The following is a 15137-nucleotide window of genomic DNA, read 5'->3' as shown; positions in this document are numbered from 1 at the left end:
AGTAACCAAACATTTGACGGTAGCCATTGACTTCCATAGTATGAAAAAAAAATACTATGTAGTATTTTTAGTATTAAGTATACTTAGAAGACAGGTAGGGTTAGGGTGAGTACAGTAAGTTGACATGTACTGGTAAAGTTACTTATAGTCAGTTGAATGTCTGTTGGGGAGCATCAAAGTAAAGTGTTAGAAGATATTAAGCAGACAGTCCTCTATTCAGAGTTAGTTGACATGTAGGTGCAAAATCCTTTTCTGCAGTGTAATATTCATCATAACTAATGGCAACACTAACTCAAAAATGTAAAAGATTATTATGACCGCCGCTAGCGTAGCTAGCGAAAGCGGTCATATAGGGATTGTCAAAGTTTTTTTTTTTTTTTTTTTTGTCATCTACTGAATTTTTCGTCAACGATACCAGGGTCACCGAAACACCGGGGAACATGAAATTTGGTGGGCATGTAGCCCCGCTAGACTTTTACGGAAAAATTTCGTTTGGTCCCCGGGGGCCACACCCCCCCCCCGCGCTGGGCCCCCCGTCAATTTTTCATCAACGATACCAGGGACACCGAAACACCGGGGAACATGAAATTTGGTGGGCATGTAGCCCCACTAGACTTTTACGGAAAAATTTCGTTTGGTCCCCGGGGGCCACTCCCCCCCCCGCGCTGGGCCCCCCGTCAATTTTTCGTCAACGATACCAGGGACACCGAAACACCAGGGAACATGAAATTTGGTGGGCATGTAGCCCCACTAGACTTTTACGGAAAAATTTCGTTTGGTCCCCGGGGGCCACTCCCCCCCCCGCGCTGGGCCCCCCGTCAATTTTTCGTCAACGATACCAGGGACACCGAAACACCAGGGAACATGAAATTTGGTGGGCATGTAGCCCCACTAGACTTTTACGGAAAAATTTCGTTTGGTCCCCGGGGGCCACTCCCCCCCCCGCGCTGGGCCCCCCGTCAATTTTTCGTCAACGATACCAGGGACACCGAAACACCGGGGAACATGAAATTTGGTGGGCATGTAGCCCCACTAGACTTTTACGGAAAAATTTCGTTTGGTCCCCGGGGGCCACTCCCCCCCCGCGCTGGGCCCCCCCAAACCCAAAAAATTCTGTTTTTCCTAAATAACTACCTGAACCGTGGCACCGAGGATGAAGAAATTTTTATGGTATGTTGGTCTTAAGGGCCCACATCAACCTAGCCCATAATCACTCATTTGTGATTTGCGCCCCTTCCCATAAAAAATGAAAATGCAATATTATTCTGCTTTAATCACCCCTATCTTCAGTTGAGATGTTCAGAACTGCACCATATTTCATGTGTATGATTAACTTGACATCCTCTGGGGGTATGCTAAGTTTCGTAGAATTTCATCCATGGGGGGGTATAAAATAAATTCATTTATGTGCACATTTAGTGACTGTACACTCATCGGCCTGTAGATGGTGGTGTTGAGCGAAGGGTTGCTGGTTTAGGATGATACTGTCACACACACACATGCAGGAATACAAACAAACGCAAGCATGCACACACACTGACATCCACACGCACAGACACACACCCATACACACACATACAAATCCACATGCACAGACACACACACACAAACACACACGCGCACACACATGTACGCACGCATACATACACGCACAGACACACACACACACAGACACACACATACACAAACACACACACATACATACACACACAGACAGACATGCACATACTACTGCTTTTTTTAGGTATATACATAAACACGCAATACAGCCAAATTGCTCCACGTCATTTATTTTTGTGGAAAGCCAGTGCAGGCCTGAGCGGCGGTCATATTTTGTACCGCCATGCGGTACATCTAGTTAATAATATGAACCCTAATAGAAATATTCACAATATGCCTTCAGTAGTAAAAAATCCAGAGTAGGAATACTGATGAAGTGATGAAATGAAGTAGCCGATATGTTGCGCGTAAATTGGGGTTAGTGATTCAGCTCTTTTGAAGAGTCTCCAAATTTGTGGTCTTATATGGGTCACTATGAAAGCCCCCGGTTCCTAGATGTTGACTAACTGAAATCCCTTTCATGAGTATGAAAGTAGGAGAAAATCCAAGAAGTAGGTCAGAGGCCTGCGTCACATTTCCAATGGTTAAACGGCCTAAGATGATGAACATGCAGAGGCATTTTTTAAAGGGAATGAAGTCATGTCGTTTTAAACCTGTATGATCTTTTTCCTTTAGTGAAAGGTAAAAGAAGTATCAATGGGATATTTTGTGTTCGAAACGGCATGACTTTTTTGAATTGTCCCTTTAAAATCCCAAAATTCTATACTGAATAAAGGCTTATGAACTGTAAACAATATTTATGCTAACAAAAAGAACATTGAAAACTGACATTTGAAATGCATGGAGTTAGCGCTGTCATACTGTTGGGAGATTACATTTATTGTGTTACTGTCAAGTGCATCAATTCTGAGTCACATGAAAATGCGGTCCCTGTCTCCCCCCACCAAATCCTTCGAAATTTCAGTAGGAACCGCAATTGCACCGCATCTGACGCAGTTGTAAACCAGCACCGGTGGGAAATTGCGCATCGGTGAGATGCAAGCCATTACAGACACTGGAGCGGAAGTCTCCGTTTGCAAACTATGGCAATTGAGGTCACTAGCATTAAAAAAAGGCAACATGGGGGCTGAAATATGGCGGTCAGAATCATATGCAGCAAGAGTTTAATTCAGCATACTAATATATACCTCCTGATCTGAATAAATGTGACACATCTGTCAGAGAAAGTAGGTTATGTTATTAACTTGGTTGCTAAGGTGCACTAAACACAGTTATATGTGGCCACAAATGTATTTAGACACTTCAGTCCAAAAAGAAAATGCATTATGCATTTCATTGCATTATATAACAAAATAACAAACCAAATGACATTTATTTTGAAATAAAAAGATGAGTACACAATTAAGTCAAAACATATTTGGACATTTTGGACTCAATAACTCCATACATCCACAAAAATTCACCAGTTGGTTCAAATTAATTGGAAAAATGCATCATATTTCAAACATTTATGTCCTTTTTTCTTTTGTGGAACATAAAAGAAGATCCTTTATCCCAATGAATGTCAATGGGGTTCAAACGTATAACATATCAATAGTTCTGCTATGACATCAGTGACTTAATACGTCCACTAAAATTCACTTCGGATCCAGTTAGTTGAAAAGTAAGAGCAAAAAATGGCTCAGAAAAGTGATTTCCAGAAGCAAGTGCTTACATTGTTTCTTACATAATAAAACAAAATTGTGAAGTTTTTAAGTGCATCATATTGTTTCAATGCATTTTTTTAAACATTTGTCAAAAGAAAAGCATTGTGATATTTGACTGTAGAGTCACAATACTCAAAGTGGTTATGCTGACGCATTAAATATGACGACATAAGATCAAAGGGAAGGAAATGCACCTACACTGCTGCGAATGCACCAAGGCCTCTCTATATAAACTGCACTTACCACTGTAAATGTAGAACAGCTAGACTTAAGACTGACAGAAGACATCTGAAAAGAAAAGATCAAAATCTTGAGACAAAAATGAATGCAACAATGTCATCAGCGTTAAACATCCAGTTCCTCGTGGTGAGTATTGCTGAAATGTTAGAAGATGGCCTGCTAACTATTACTGATGTTTTTGCTGCCGAAGTCACAAAAATGAGTGTAAAATGACATTGTGTGTGTGTTTCACAGGTGGCTTGTTTGATGGGGATCGTTTTGATATCATTTGGAGCTGAGGCGGCACCTTCAAAACATCCTCAGAAGAAAGGAAACGGCCACCACAGGTCATCAGAAGAATCGGATCCATCATCATACCGGTTGATATTGGATTCTGAGTTCAAAGCGGCCAAACCGATCCAATCAATAAACAATGACTCCATCTCTCCATGGACCTACACGTAAGACCTTGTCCTATATACCCTTAAAAATAAAGGTTCTAATTGGAATCTATGGTTCCATGAAGAACCTTCAACATCCATGGAACATTTCCATTGCACTAAAGGTTCTTTACCCTTGGTTTCACAGACAAGGCTTAAGCCCTATCCCAGGCTAAAATACACGTTTGAGCTGTTTTAACTGAAAGCAACTTGCATTTATAAAAGCTACTTAAATGTCCTAACTGGACTAAGGCCTAATCCTGGCTTAATCTAAGCCTTGTCTGTGAAACTGGACCTTAGATTATTAAAATGATGGTAACAAATGGTTCTTTTAAGAACTGAAAGCTTCTTTGGGGAACCCAAAATGGCTCTTCATTGCTGCAACCCTCATTCCCTTTTGGAACGTTTCTTTTTAAGAGCTTCTTTGTTGTTTTTATAATTAGATTGTGACTGTTGCAACCCGCTGACCTAAAATTGCACGATTCATTTTGTTTCATAGGTTTACGCATGACGAGAACCTGTACCCTTCTAGCATCGCAGAGGCGAAGTGTTCTCTTACTGGATGTTTGATCGAAACTGAATCAGGATGGAAAGAGGTCCAGGATTACCAGTCCAAACCTATTTACACCCAAATCATGGTCTTGAGGAGAATTCGAGGAGAAAAGCACAGCTACTCCTTTAGACTTGAGTACAAAACCATCGCAGTGGGATGCACCTGCATTCATCCATATGTACACCAGCAGGTTTAAAATGAGTTATCGTATTGTAGATGTTTTCTACTGATGTCACTGGTATTCTTACTATTCTAAAACTTAAGGCATATGACTTAAGACTTTATAATTTATTTATGTTATCACAGATAAGTACGTGTTCGCAAATGTAGGATATTTATTTTTGCTTTATTTTGATATTTAAACTTTTTTGTAGAACCAGAAAAATCAGATTCAAACCCTCAACCGACTTGATCTGTCTAATAATGTAATTTATTAATGTCATTAAACATGTGTTTGTAGGTTATTTATTTTTACTGGATTTTTTGTATGAAAATTACTATTTATTTATTTATTGATCCAGACTGTTTTAAAGATTGCAATAAATGAGGAAAAGAATACTACAATGCTTGTTCTGATGGGCTGTTTTTTTTTTTACAAAGCATTTTAAAAAATTTAAAATCTAAAAATGAGGTCAAATGAAGTCACAAGGACAAAACTATACCAGCAGTCCTTTAATTCCCTCTGCTTCTAAAATATATCACAATTTCTGTACAGAATTATATAGCCAAATCAGACACCAGCTGATCGTGAGGCAAGTGAACATATGTACAGCGGCAAAAGCTTGAGCAGTTTACCAAAAATAGAGCCTTAAAGACAGGACAGAAGACAAACTGACTGCATCCACATGGGCAAAGTACATGAAACCGTCCAAACGTCACCCAAATATTCATAAACACACAAAGTTACCACTCACATTCACTCATTTTTTGGCACTATTGGCATACAAGCTCGTCACAGAGACAAACACTTCTCTGCGCTTCTCAGATTAAGGTAGTAAAGATTCCGTCGGGATCTTTGCTGGCCGGCCAGTTCCGTTCGTCTGACAACATGGCCATCGTACCTTACAATGATATAATGATATCATATAATCGGGTTTCAGAGTCATAATCTCATATGATCCAAGCTAATAAGCTCAGCGTGATAGTGAGTCCTTTGGTCAATGTTCTCCCATATGATCAGCGTGTGTTGTGGGAAGATCTCAAGGCACCTGGAACATAAAGTTCAGAGATATAGCAATTAATATCAGGACAAAAACCACACTTTCACACAGCAAATGGCTTTTCACAAGTTTTATCAAGTGCATCACGGCATGCAAGCATTAAAACTTTGATTTCGGACACATTTAATACACTACGTTGTCAGGTAACTAACAGATATTCTACTGTTTTTTTGGGATTCTTCTATGAGAAACCAACTCTAAGACATAAATACAAAGCAGAACTACAGTGCTAAGTACACATCACCTCTCTGAATACACAATGTTACAAACAGCTAATTCACAGCATTACAACACAAATGCACATCTTGGTTACTCTGTAGTTTCTATCTGCCTCTTCATTATCTTTATCCTATCAGTGCATGCAAAGCTATTACTAAAGACTAAAAGGATTGATGATTGATGACTCGTGCATTTTACACAGTTTGGCGGTAAACAAATCCACAAAACAAAACGACTTCTTTGCATTTTCCAATTGATGCCCAATTCCACATCCACAATATACTTCGTTTTGTGCTGCAGCAAACACAAGAATATAGTATCTATTGCTGCAAATGTCGCAAGATAATATCGCAGCCTTCAAATCGCTGTCAATTCCGAAGCACAGCCTTTCTTAGCATGACTAGGACCTGCTAGGCCTTATTTTGTCATTCTCTTTAAAAAATCTGGACAAGAAATGCTCTTGATTCTAATCCCAGTCCACTTCAATGTGTTCCTTGTTTTTCCTCACCTCCTCAGCATGCTTGTCCTGGAAAAATACAAGACAAAAGGAAGAAAAACTATTAAATAATAGAACAATCTCAACCCTAAAGTGTCAAAGCTTTGAAAAGATTTTCCTAGTGGCACCAAATAGAATTGCAAAAGGAATGCCTATTTCCAAACAAGCCCAATTAACACCTATTGAATCATAGGTTACGACGCAAGTTTGTATAGAAGAATGAAACGTCATCAGCATGTGCTAGTGGTAAACAAACAGAGCAATATCAATCGCACTTTGGCAGTTGTGGTTTTTATGTGCGCTGAAAAAAGAGGAGGAACGAAAGAGGAGAATATGGATGCGGTCATGGCTAGGGAAAAAGGACAACTTGGAAAATGGAGCTTGAGGTAAGTATAGTTTTAAGTTTTTGCACCATGTCGCGTTGATCAATACGCCATTTCATGTTGCGTTTTTATTGGCTAGTCAGTTTGCGTAGGTCGTAACAGCAAACACACTTTGAGATGATGATGTTTCATTTAAGACACTGTTAGAAAAAAGCAACTTGAACAAACAGATTGCAATTCCCTTTTGTGCCACTAGTGGTGCATCTTTAAATAGAACTGGGTTAAAATGTCGAGATTCACCGTACCTTCTCCTGAAGACGTTCCAGCATGGCAGCGATGTGGGCCTCCCTGTTCTCTTTGTTGATCTCCATTCTTTGCTCCAGTTTTTCTTTGGCCATCTTGATGAAGTTGTTGTGTTCCTCCACGGCTTTCTGGGCCACTTCTCGTTCATGTTCTCTCTTCTCAGCCAAGTGCTTCAGAAGTTCAGCTTCCTGACACTGTGGAGATAATGCAGGAGATTCTAACTCAATATGAGACTCAACTATAAACATATCTAGTGTTGTTATTGTTTACTAAAATGAAAATAATTCAAAATCATTTGCGGTATTTGAAACCAACCTGAAATCAAATAAAATACAAATAGCCAACATGACAAACGGGCCTTGGCAACAAACTGAAATGACTAAATTGAATTTGAAGTACTAAACTGAAACAGAAATTAAAATACATTAAAGCTATATATATATATATATATATATATATATATATATATATATATATATATATATATATATATATATATATACATACATATATATATATATACATACATATATATATATATATATATATATATATATATATATATATATATATATATATATATATATATATATATATATATATATATACATACATATATATATATATTATTTATATTTATATTTTTTTTTTATTCATTTCTATATAAATATATACATTTATATATATATATATATATAGAAATTAATAAAATGACAAAATTAAGATGACAAAAAGTAATCCAAATTACTAAAAGTAAAACTAAAATGAAAACTGAAAATATAAAGTAAAGCTAACTCAAAATATTAATAAAAACTATAATAGTATATAAATAATACTCCACTGAGGATATCCAGCTTTGAAATATCTATCCGAGGTTGTCTTAAAAAAATTATTATGTAAAGTTTAAATTGATGCATATATGGTTAGCCAAATTATGTCTCCGTTATAGATATGCAAGTGAAAGCGACAATAATCACACTTAATCTTCCATCATGATATTTATTCCTCACCTTTCTTCTCTCCTCAGCTGCATCCAGTTTCTTCTGGATCTCCTCCAGCGAAGGGTCCCTGCGAGGTGGGAAAGTGGGATGAAACTCCCTCTGACCGTCAAAAGACGGTGGTCTGAGGATGACCTCAAAGGCCTGTCCCGATGTCCGCTTGTTTAGCTCGATCACCTCCATGTCTTTAATGATGCACAGGTTGAGGTCCACAACATCTAAAATGAAAGATCAACAATGATTCATGTAACTAATGTTACAATTCTTAGATCAAATTAAACTAACAGTAATTACACAAGATTTTAGATTTGAGACCTTTAAAGGGGCTTTTAAGGTACCTTGTGTTTTCTTGGTGGGCTTCTCCCGAGGCTCTGGCAGGATGCAGGAGCAGAAGAGAGACACTAGAGGGAGCTCCTTCATTTTCTCTCTGTATGCTGCAACAGAGAAAGAGACCGGGTTATTTTGAGCTCATTCCACTGATGCCATGTGCTCACACATCATTCCTTCTGCTCGATCAAACGCTCACAAGATCACGTGTGAAAGAGCAGGTGGATGTACACGTACCTGCAAGAGTCATCTTTCCTTCTTCTGAGTCCTCGAAGGCGGTTCAAACTCAGCTGGTCCTATAGAGAGAGAGAAACGATGATGTAATCAGAATCCAGTCAATCACTTCTTATGGATATGTCTTTGTCCTCATATAAAAGTCTGGTATTATGAATAACAAGCCCAAATCAACAGTTTATACTAAATAAATAAATCATACAGCAATAAATTAAAAATAAAGGCAAAATTCCATCAGATTAAGCATTTTGCATCAAGTTTTTGTTTTAAGCATAGCTAAAAAAAATTAATTTGGTTAATGCATAAAACAGTTTAAAATAATAATATTAAAAAAAAATCAAGATGTATTCCCAGAAGCCTTAATTCCTTACACAATTTTGCTTCACAAGTAAATCCCTTGTTAAAAAGAAAAGAAAACGATTTGTTTGCAGTGTAAGAGTATCACACAGTTACATCTAATCACATAGTATATGCATACCAAGTACAAATCTATTCAAATCCACAAAAACCAAGCAAGGAACAAACAAACTCAGCGGTAATGTACTTGATGGCAATCGTTCGCGTAAATGAATCTGGTTTGTTCAGGGTTGATGATCATCTCTCAGCCTACGCTCCTTCTCTATCATTCTCTCTCGTTCGCCCTGCCTCTGTCCTCGCCGTGCCCCCTCAATTCCCACGCTTCACGATCGCTGCACCAGCTAACACCTTTGCAACTTTGTGACATTTTCAGTGCATGGGCTTATTCTATAAAACATTTCAACTCCATTCCTAACATGCAGGCCAAAAATGTTGATTCTTTGAGAACGTGCATCATTTTCCCAAGTCACCGCATGCACACAAAGCCCAAAATCAGCTCCTGTTTTATTGATGCCAGCAACACAGCTGATGTAATAAATAAAACATGCTTTGGAGCACAACCCAACAGCATTGTCGTTCAACTAAGAGACGTACAAGTTTATCATGCATTTGTTTGCAGCTCATGCTGCAAGTCATTTTCTTAACCTCCCACTGCTTTCTGATCGAAATAATCGCTTGGTGTTTTGAAAGCAGAGGTTGTGCCGCTCTATAAAGGGGCCGTGGCCTTTTGCACACCAACATATAATCTCACCTCTCATTACCACCCACAGCGCAGACTAGCACGCTCAACGCAAGACCTATGCACACTTTGCCCCTTTTTAAACAAGCAATGCACTCTCCTATTTTTCACAATGCACTATGCATTAGACCAACATGATTTCAAGCACAACTGCTTTCTGATGTGGTATTAAGACTAAACAGTTGCAAAACCCAACAATTCATGCTTATATATGATTTACATATACGTCTAATAGCCCAGGCTGCATGAAGTATCTCAAATCTAAATCTGCAGTGCAACATTATCTAAGAATCTTTCTGCCCTACATAATACGGAACAAAACCGAATAAATGGAAGTTTCCATAGTTAATAAAACTTCAATCGCATTAGTCCAACAGATCAGCAGTCTTCCTTTGTCCTGCAAAAGCATAATACAGTAATAACAGGTTATGATATACAATTTCACCTTAACTCACCGACAGCGTGATGTGATCTTCTGTCAGGGTCTTTCCCTTGCGTTCAGTCTGACAGTCTGCTGCTGTTTGGATGCTCAACCTGGCAGCATCAGCACCACCTCTGCTAGATAAAGCATGACATCACCTCCAAGCGCTGTGATTGGTCGAGAGGGATGCAGGCTCCTGATGGGCTGGAATGGTTGGGAGTGCAGATAGGGGGTGGTTAACTCTTTGTTGAAAACTGGTTATGATTTCAGGGCATGTTATGCAGCTTCATGCAGAAGAAGCACTATTTAGTAATATTAGTAGTAAACAGAAAACAGTATTGTATTGTTTTTTGTTATTGAAAATTGGAGCTATCAAAGGATGTTAAATATTATATATCCTACATTTGTGAGCAAATATCAAGGCTTGAAACCCAGATGCATTTCCTTTTTTAGGTTATTCCAGTTTAGAATTGAATTACGCGCAGCATCGTGTGCTAATCCAGTTCGGTCTGGTTTTGGGAGCTGCTCGAAATGTCATGTCTAAAAACGGAGGAGGACTGGGATTTATGTGTCATCTTCTCACTCACTCATGGCTGGAGTCTTGTGGATGACTATGACAAAATAACCTTGCCAACATGCCCAGTCTGGATGCGGGCAGAGCGGGCCTGTTTGAACAGTCTGTCAATGGCCCATCTGTTGCTCTGGTCCTGTGCCAAATCAAACTACTGGAGTTTGAACACAGTTTGTTCAACATAGCGTTCATTTTGTAGAACGAACCTGATTTTGCTACCAAGTTTATGCACGTCACATCTCTAATGTCACAGATGAATGGTTTCTGGATGGATCTAATGACAGGACTTGTAAATGTGCAGGATAAACTTATAAGGTGCTTATTTGAACCTGTTTGCAGTTCCGAGGTCTCTCAGGTGAGGTAGAAATACTCCCAGCGGTCCTGATATGGATGTGTATTTGGTGGAACAGAACATACTGTACCTAGTTTATTTCCCAGTGGCACCGCATCCCTCTAAGCACACAGACAACGTCTTAAGTGAATAGAACAAAGGAACTCAATGCACATGGGTAAATGCAAAACAAGAGATAGCATTTTTGTAGTTAATAATACAGTAAATGGTATATGAGCACATAATTTGTGCAAGAAAGGATCACCCACCCATACAAACTGTTGGTTTTGGTGTACGCTGGATGTGATCACTGGAGGAGGCCGCAGGGGGGAGGGGAGACGATGATGTCATCCAGCTGTCTGCTATAGGTGGAGAGACGTGTGCCTGCATACAGGGTTTTTCACATGGCAACAGAGCAAAAAATGCAGCAAACGAGGTCCTAAAACTGAATAACAGAGAAATGAAGGACAGAGGAAAAAGGAGTTAGGGTGTATAATGGGTATTGTTCGCAAATGGTGCACTGAAACCGCACCAGAGCGGTAAAGAAAGACTGAAAAGAGAAAGGTGGGGGGATGTGGTGAAGGAAAACAATGCGCCTGCAAGGAAAGCCTGATCATCACATGGTAACTCTGCTATGATGTCATTTCCAGCCAATCAGGAGCGGTGCGCTGGATTCTCTAGTCAAAATGATGCAGTTTCCAGTCCACATCTGACCTGACAGGCAATGATGATGATGATGATGAAGCTAATCATGCATACAAGCACAAACCTTACTGATAGTTTCCATGTTATTTTGTAATAGATTTTGTTATATTTTTTGTAGAAAATGTGTTCTAAACAGTTTTGATCATTAGAGTAAGGCGTTATATATATACATATATATACACACACACACACTACTTTTTTAAAAGAAATTAATACTTTCATTCAGCATGCACACATTACGTTGATAAAAAGTGGCAGTAAAGACATTTATAATGTTACAAAAGATTTCTATCTTTCTAAAAAAAAAAAAAAAAAAAACTGTCACTGTTTCCCCAAAACTATAAAGCAACAAAATTGTTTTCAACATTGGTAAGTATAAAATGTTTCTTGAGCAGCAAATCATCATAATAGAATGACTTCTGAAGGATCATGTGACACTGAAGACTGGAATGATGTAATGATGTTGAGTAATGATGCTGAAAATGCAGCTTTGATCACAGGAATAAATTACATTTTAAAATATATTACAAAAGACAACAATTATATTAAATTGTAATATTATTTCACAATATTACTGCTATTTTTTTCTGTATTTTTGATGACATAAATGCAGTCTTGGAGCGCATAAGAGACTTCATTCAAAAACATTAACAAATCTTACCGACCTTAAACTTTTGAACAGTGTATATACATGCATATACTGTATATATACTATGCTAGATATACTATATATATATAAAGAATATTTAACTTTCAAATTATTGATAGTTATTTCAAATTAATTTCTACTACATTAAGCCTTTTCCTTTTAATAAGGTACAGTTTGTTGTCATTTTAAAAACTACTTTTGTACATACATCTGTACCTCATATAAAACACACAGTAAAGCAGAGCTGCAGTTCAGTGGAATATTTTCTGACATCAGTAACACATCAGTCTAATGGCTTGTGATACTTGTGGCAGAATGACAGATGGACACACTTTCCTTAAGAGGTACATTACAGTATGCCAGATGATTTATATTAGAACATATTGTGATGAGCTCATTCTGACACACCCCTCCTGAATAATACAATGCGAAACAGTGAATAATTCATAGACGTGCATTGTTTTGAGTCGAAAATGCACAAAATGCTTGTTTTTGTCCTGGCAGTGATCTTGTATTTTGGTTTCAAAACTATCCACAATGCCATAAATGAAGGTCAACAAATTTGTAGCTGAACTACGTTGTTTTCATGTCAAGTTGATTTATGTTGAGGCAACGTGTCTTAAATGCCGTATACAGGTTAGTGAAAACGTGTGTGACATTTCAGATTCGTGAATTCCATGTTTTGTAATTGTTCTAATTTTGATTAAAAACATTAAAAACTCTATAATTTTTTTTTTTTTTTGTATACTACATAAATTTAGTATACACTAAATTATACTACAATACATTTTAAATAGCATATAATACAAATAAAATGCCAAAGACAACCAAAAATTAACAACATTCCCCCCAAATGTGTAATATCAGTGCCTTGTTCAATATCTCACAATTTGCTTTGTTTTGTGGCCAAGACATAAAGGTTAGTGCATGTGCAGAAATTGATTTTTCAAAAATAAATCTAGCTTGAGAAATATTAACTGTGTGACAGCTACAATTTATTTTGTGAGGCTCTGAAATGCAACTTTTCATTTGAAGTTCCAACATTCAATGCACGTCCAAACATGTCAATGCATTAGGCACCATTTGTAGCCGTAAAGCATTTAGCATTCAAACCACTGAGTCAAAGCTTTATGTGATCCGATTGTGTATTCTAGGTGTGAAGCGCTCTGGAGAGTGTGATGTGAGAGAGTAGGTCATACTGTATCTGCAGGCTCTAAACTCAGGACATGACATCACTCTAATGGTCGCGTGCTGCATGACTCATAGCTTTTAACTCTGGTCGTCAGTGTCTCTCTGACCGGGACTTACGGTCAAACCAATCCACATGCTTAGACGTGCTAATTACTAGCAATAAACAGAGAACAAAAGATGACATCACATAAAAATATAAAAACAACAGCTGTTGCAGATGGAATTCTGCATTGTGCATGCTGTACAGGATCTACTATTTCAGTCAGTGAAGCAACATGCAATAACACAATGTTATAATAAATAATTATAATAAACATAATAATGTAATTAACAGTTGTATGCTACTTGTTTTGCCTCATGATCTCACTACATTGCATGTTTGATGTTCAGTCACAATATTGGAAGTCAAGGTTATTCTGCAAGTCGGTATGAAACTGCGATAGTCTTTTCTCCCCTATTGTGACATATATCTAAGTGAAACGGCTACTCTGACTAGACAAAATGGAGGGCGGGACTTGATTTTGTCCATGGGGAATTGATTGGATGGTTGTTGTTTGCTATTGGTCAATTTACTGTGAGTGACAGGTTGCCCCGCCCTTGTGCCAGTAAACACATCATCAGAGAAGAGATGTTGCTGCAAGAGGAAGGGGAAGTTTTTTGGTTAAAAAATGAACTTTAAACAAAAAAAAATATATATAATTTATAATAAATACTGCAATATTCCATAAAATGTCAAAAATGATTTCATGGTGACTTTAATTCAGTCAGAACAAATAATATCTAAGTTTGGAATAGGATTTGTTGTCTAGTAGTCATCTCAGACACAAAATCGGTAGTTTTGTATTTGTAATCTAATTTTGTGTCAAAATATCTTAATTTTGGTAGCCTAATTTAATAAAACAAGAAATAAATATCAAATATTACTGCTGATATTACTTACAGTTCAGTCGTAATACTGGGAATAATGGTCAAGTTGAGCGCATTGCACAGTGGAAAACAGTATCCAGTGCAGTGTGCACTGTTGTATACTGTATATTTTGAGAAATCAGTCATGTGTGTATTTTGTGCATATTCACAAACATACATTATTCGTAATGCAGAAATGTTAAGCAAGTAAGTATGCACAAAATGAGGTCATGCGACAATGTTGGACACAATCTTAATTGCTGCATAGTATGTACCACTTTACATTATATTTTCTAAAATATTAGGCAGTATTTGTTGTATACAACACAGTATGCAGTAAACACCTGCACACCATATACGTACGTACTGCATACTGATAAACTAGTATGGTAGTTTGTCACTCAAATTTTTCAATATGCAATGGTAACAGATTTGGTTATTGTCTAGCTGGGAAAGCATCATTTGTTGGCTATAAAAAGCATACAATTTAAATACTAGCATTCAAGCAGTTCAGTGGTCTCCTAGTATGAACAAACAGCTCTTTGACCATTAACATCGATAAAACACTTCAAAAACAACCATAGACCGGTAAAAACCAGTTATGACTGACTTTTAAATCTTGCCAGGCAATGTCTTTTCCTCCCAGACATGCAATTATAGTAGGCGTTC

General features: G+C 37.6%; 2 protein-coding genes across 8 annotated transcripts; one reads left to right on the top strand and one right to left on the bottom strand.

The window, feature by feature from the left end:
- Nucleotides 1–3458: 3458 nt before the first annotated feature.
- il17a/f1 (interleukin 17a/f1) lies at nucleotides 3459–5040 on the top strand. The gene is made up of 3 exons (XM_084097003.1): nucleotides 3459–3632; nucleotides 3741–3946; nucleotides 4425–5040. Exons 1-3 carry the CDS (start codon nucleotides 3588–3590, stop codon nucleotides 4672–4674), a joined length of 501 nt encoding a protein of 166 aa, XP_083953129.1. The 5' UTR covers nucleotides 3459–3587; the 3' UTR covers nucleotides 4675–5040.
- Nucleotides 5041–5137: 97 nt separating this feature from the next.
- On the bottom strand, nucleotides 5138–10282 carry stmn4l (stathmin-like 4, like). Of its 7 annotated transcripts, none has more exons than XM_084097000.1 (7): nucleotides 10150–10282; nucleotides 8602–8660; nucleotides 8376–8471; nucleotides 8050–8255; nucleotides 7042–7233; nucleotides 6426–6443; nucleotides 5138–5686 (listed from the first exon to the last, which is right to left on the bottom strand). In XM_084097000.1, the coding sequence occupies exons 2-7, from the start codon at nucleotides 8612–8614 to the stop codon at nucleotides 5678–5680; spliced, it is 534 nt and encodes a 177-aa protein (XP_083953126.1). In that variant the 5' UTR covers nucleotides 8615–8660; nucleotides 10150–10282; the 3' UTR covers nucleotides 5138–5677. The 7 variants fall into 7 exon arrangements, with proteins under 7 accessions (XP_083953126.1, XP_083953127.1, XP_083953128.1 ...); XM_084097001.1 differs by having other exon boundaries at nucleotides 10140–10219; XM_084097002.1 differs by lacking the exon at nucleotides 10150–10282 and adding an exon at nucleotides 8970–9054.
- Nucleotides 10283–15137: the final 4855 nt, after the last annotated feature.

Source organism: Abramis brama, assembly GCF_963993115.1.
Source record: "Abramis brama genome assembly, chromosome: 21".
Classification (NCBI taxonomy): Eukaryota; Metazoa; Chordata; class Actinopteri; order Cypriniformes; family Leuciscidae; genus Abramis; species Abramis brama.
The sequence above is the reverse complement of the archived record's forward strand: the minus strand, read 5'-3'. Positions and strand labels throughout refer to the sequence as shown.

Coding starts and splice junctions, on each gene's coding strand:
- stmn4l (XM_084096996.1), bottom strand. Junction 8,256..8,375: donor GCCCACCAAGAAAACACAAG/GTACCTTAAAAG, acceptor CTTTCATTTTAG/ATGTTGTGGACCTCAACCTG. Junction 7,234..8,049: donor CAGCTGAGGAGAGAAGAAAG/GTGAGGAATAAA, acceptor TTATCTCCACAG/TGTCAGGAAGCTGAACTTCT.
- il17a/f1 (XM_084097003.1), top strand. CDS start 3,588: ATGAATGCAACAATGTCATCAGCGTTAAACATCCAGTTCCTCGTG. Junction 3,633..3,740: donor TAAACATCCAGTTCCTCGTG/GTGAGTATTGCT, acceptor TGTGTTTCACAG/GTGGCTTGTTTGATGGGGAT. Junction 3,947..4,424: donor ATCTCTCCATGGACCTACAC/GTAAGACCTTGT, acceptor TTTGTTTCATAG/GTTTACGCATGACGAGAACC.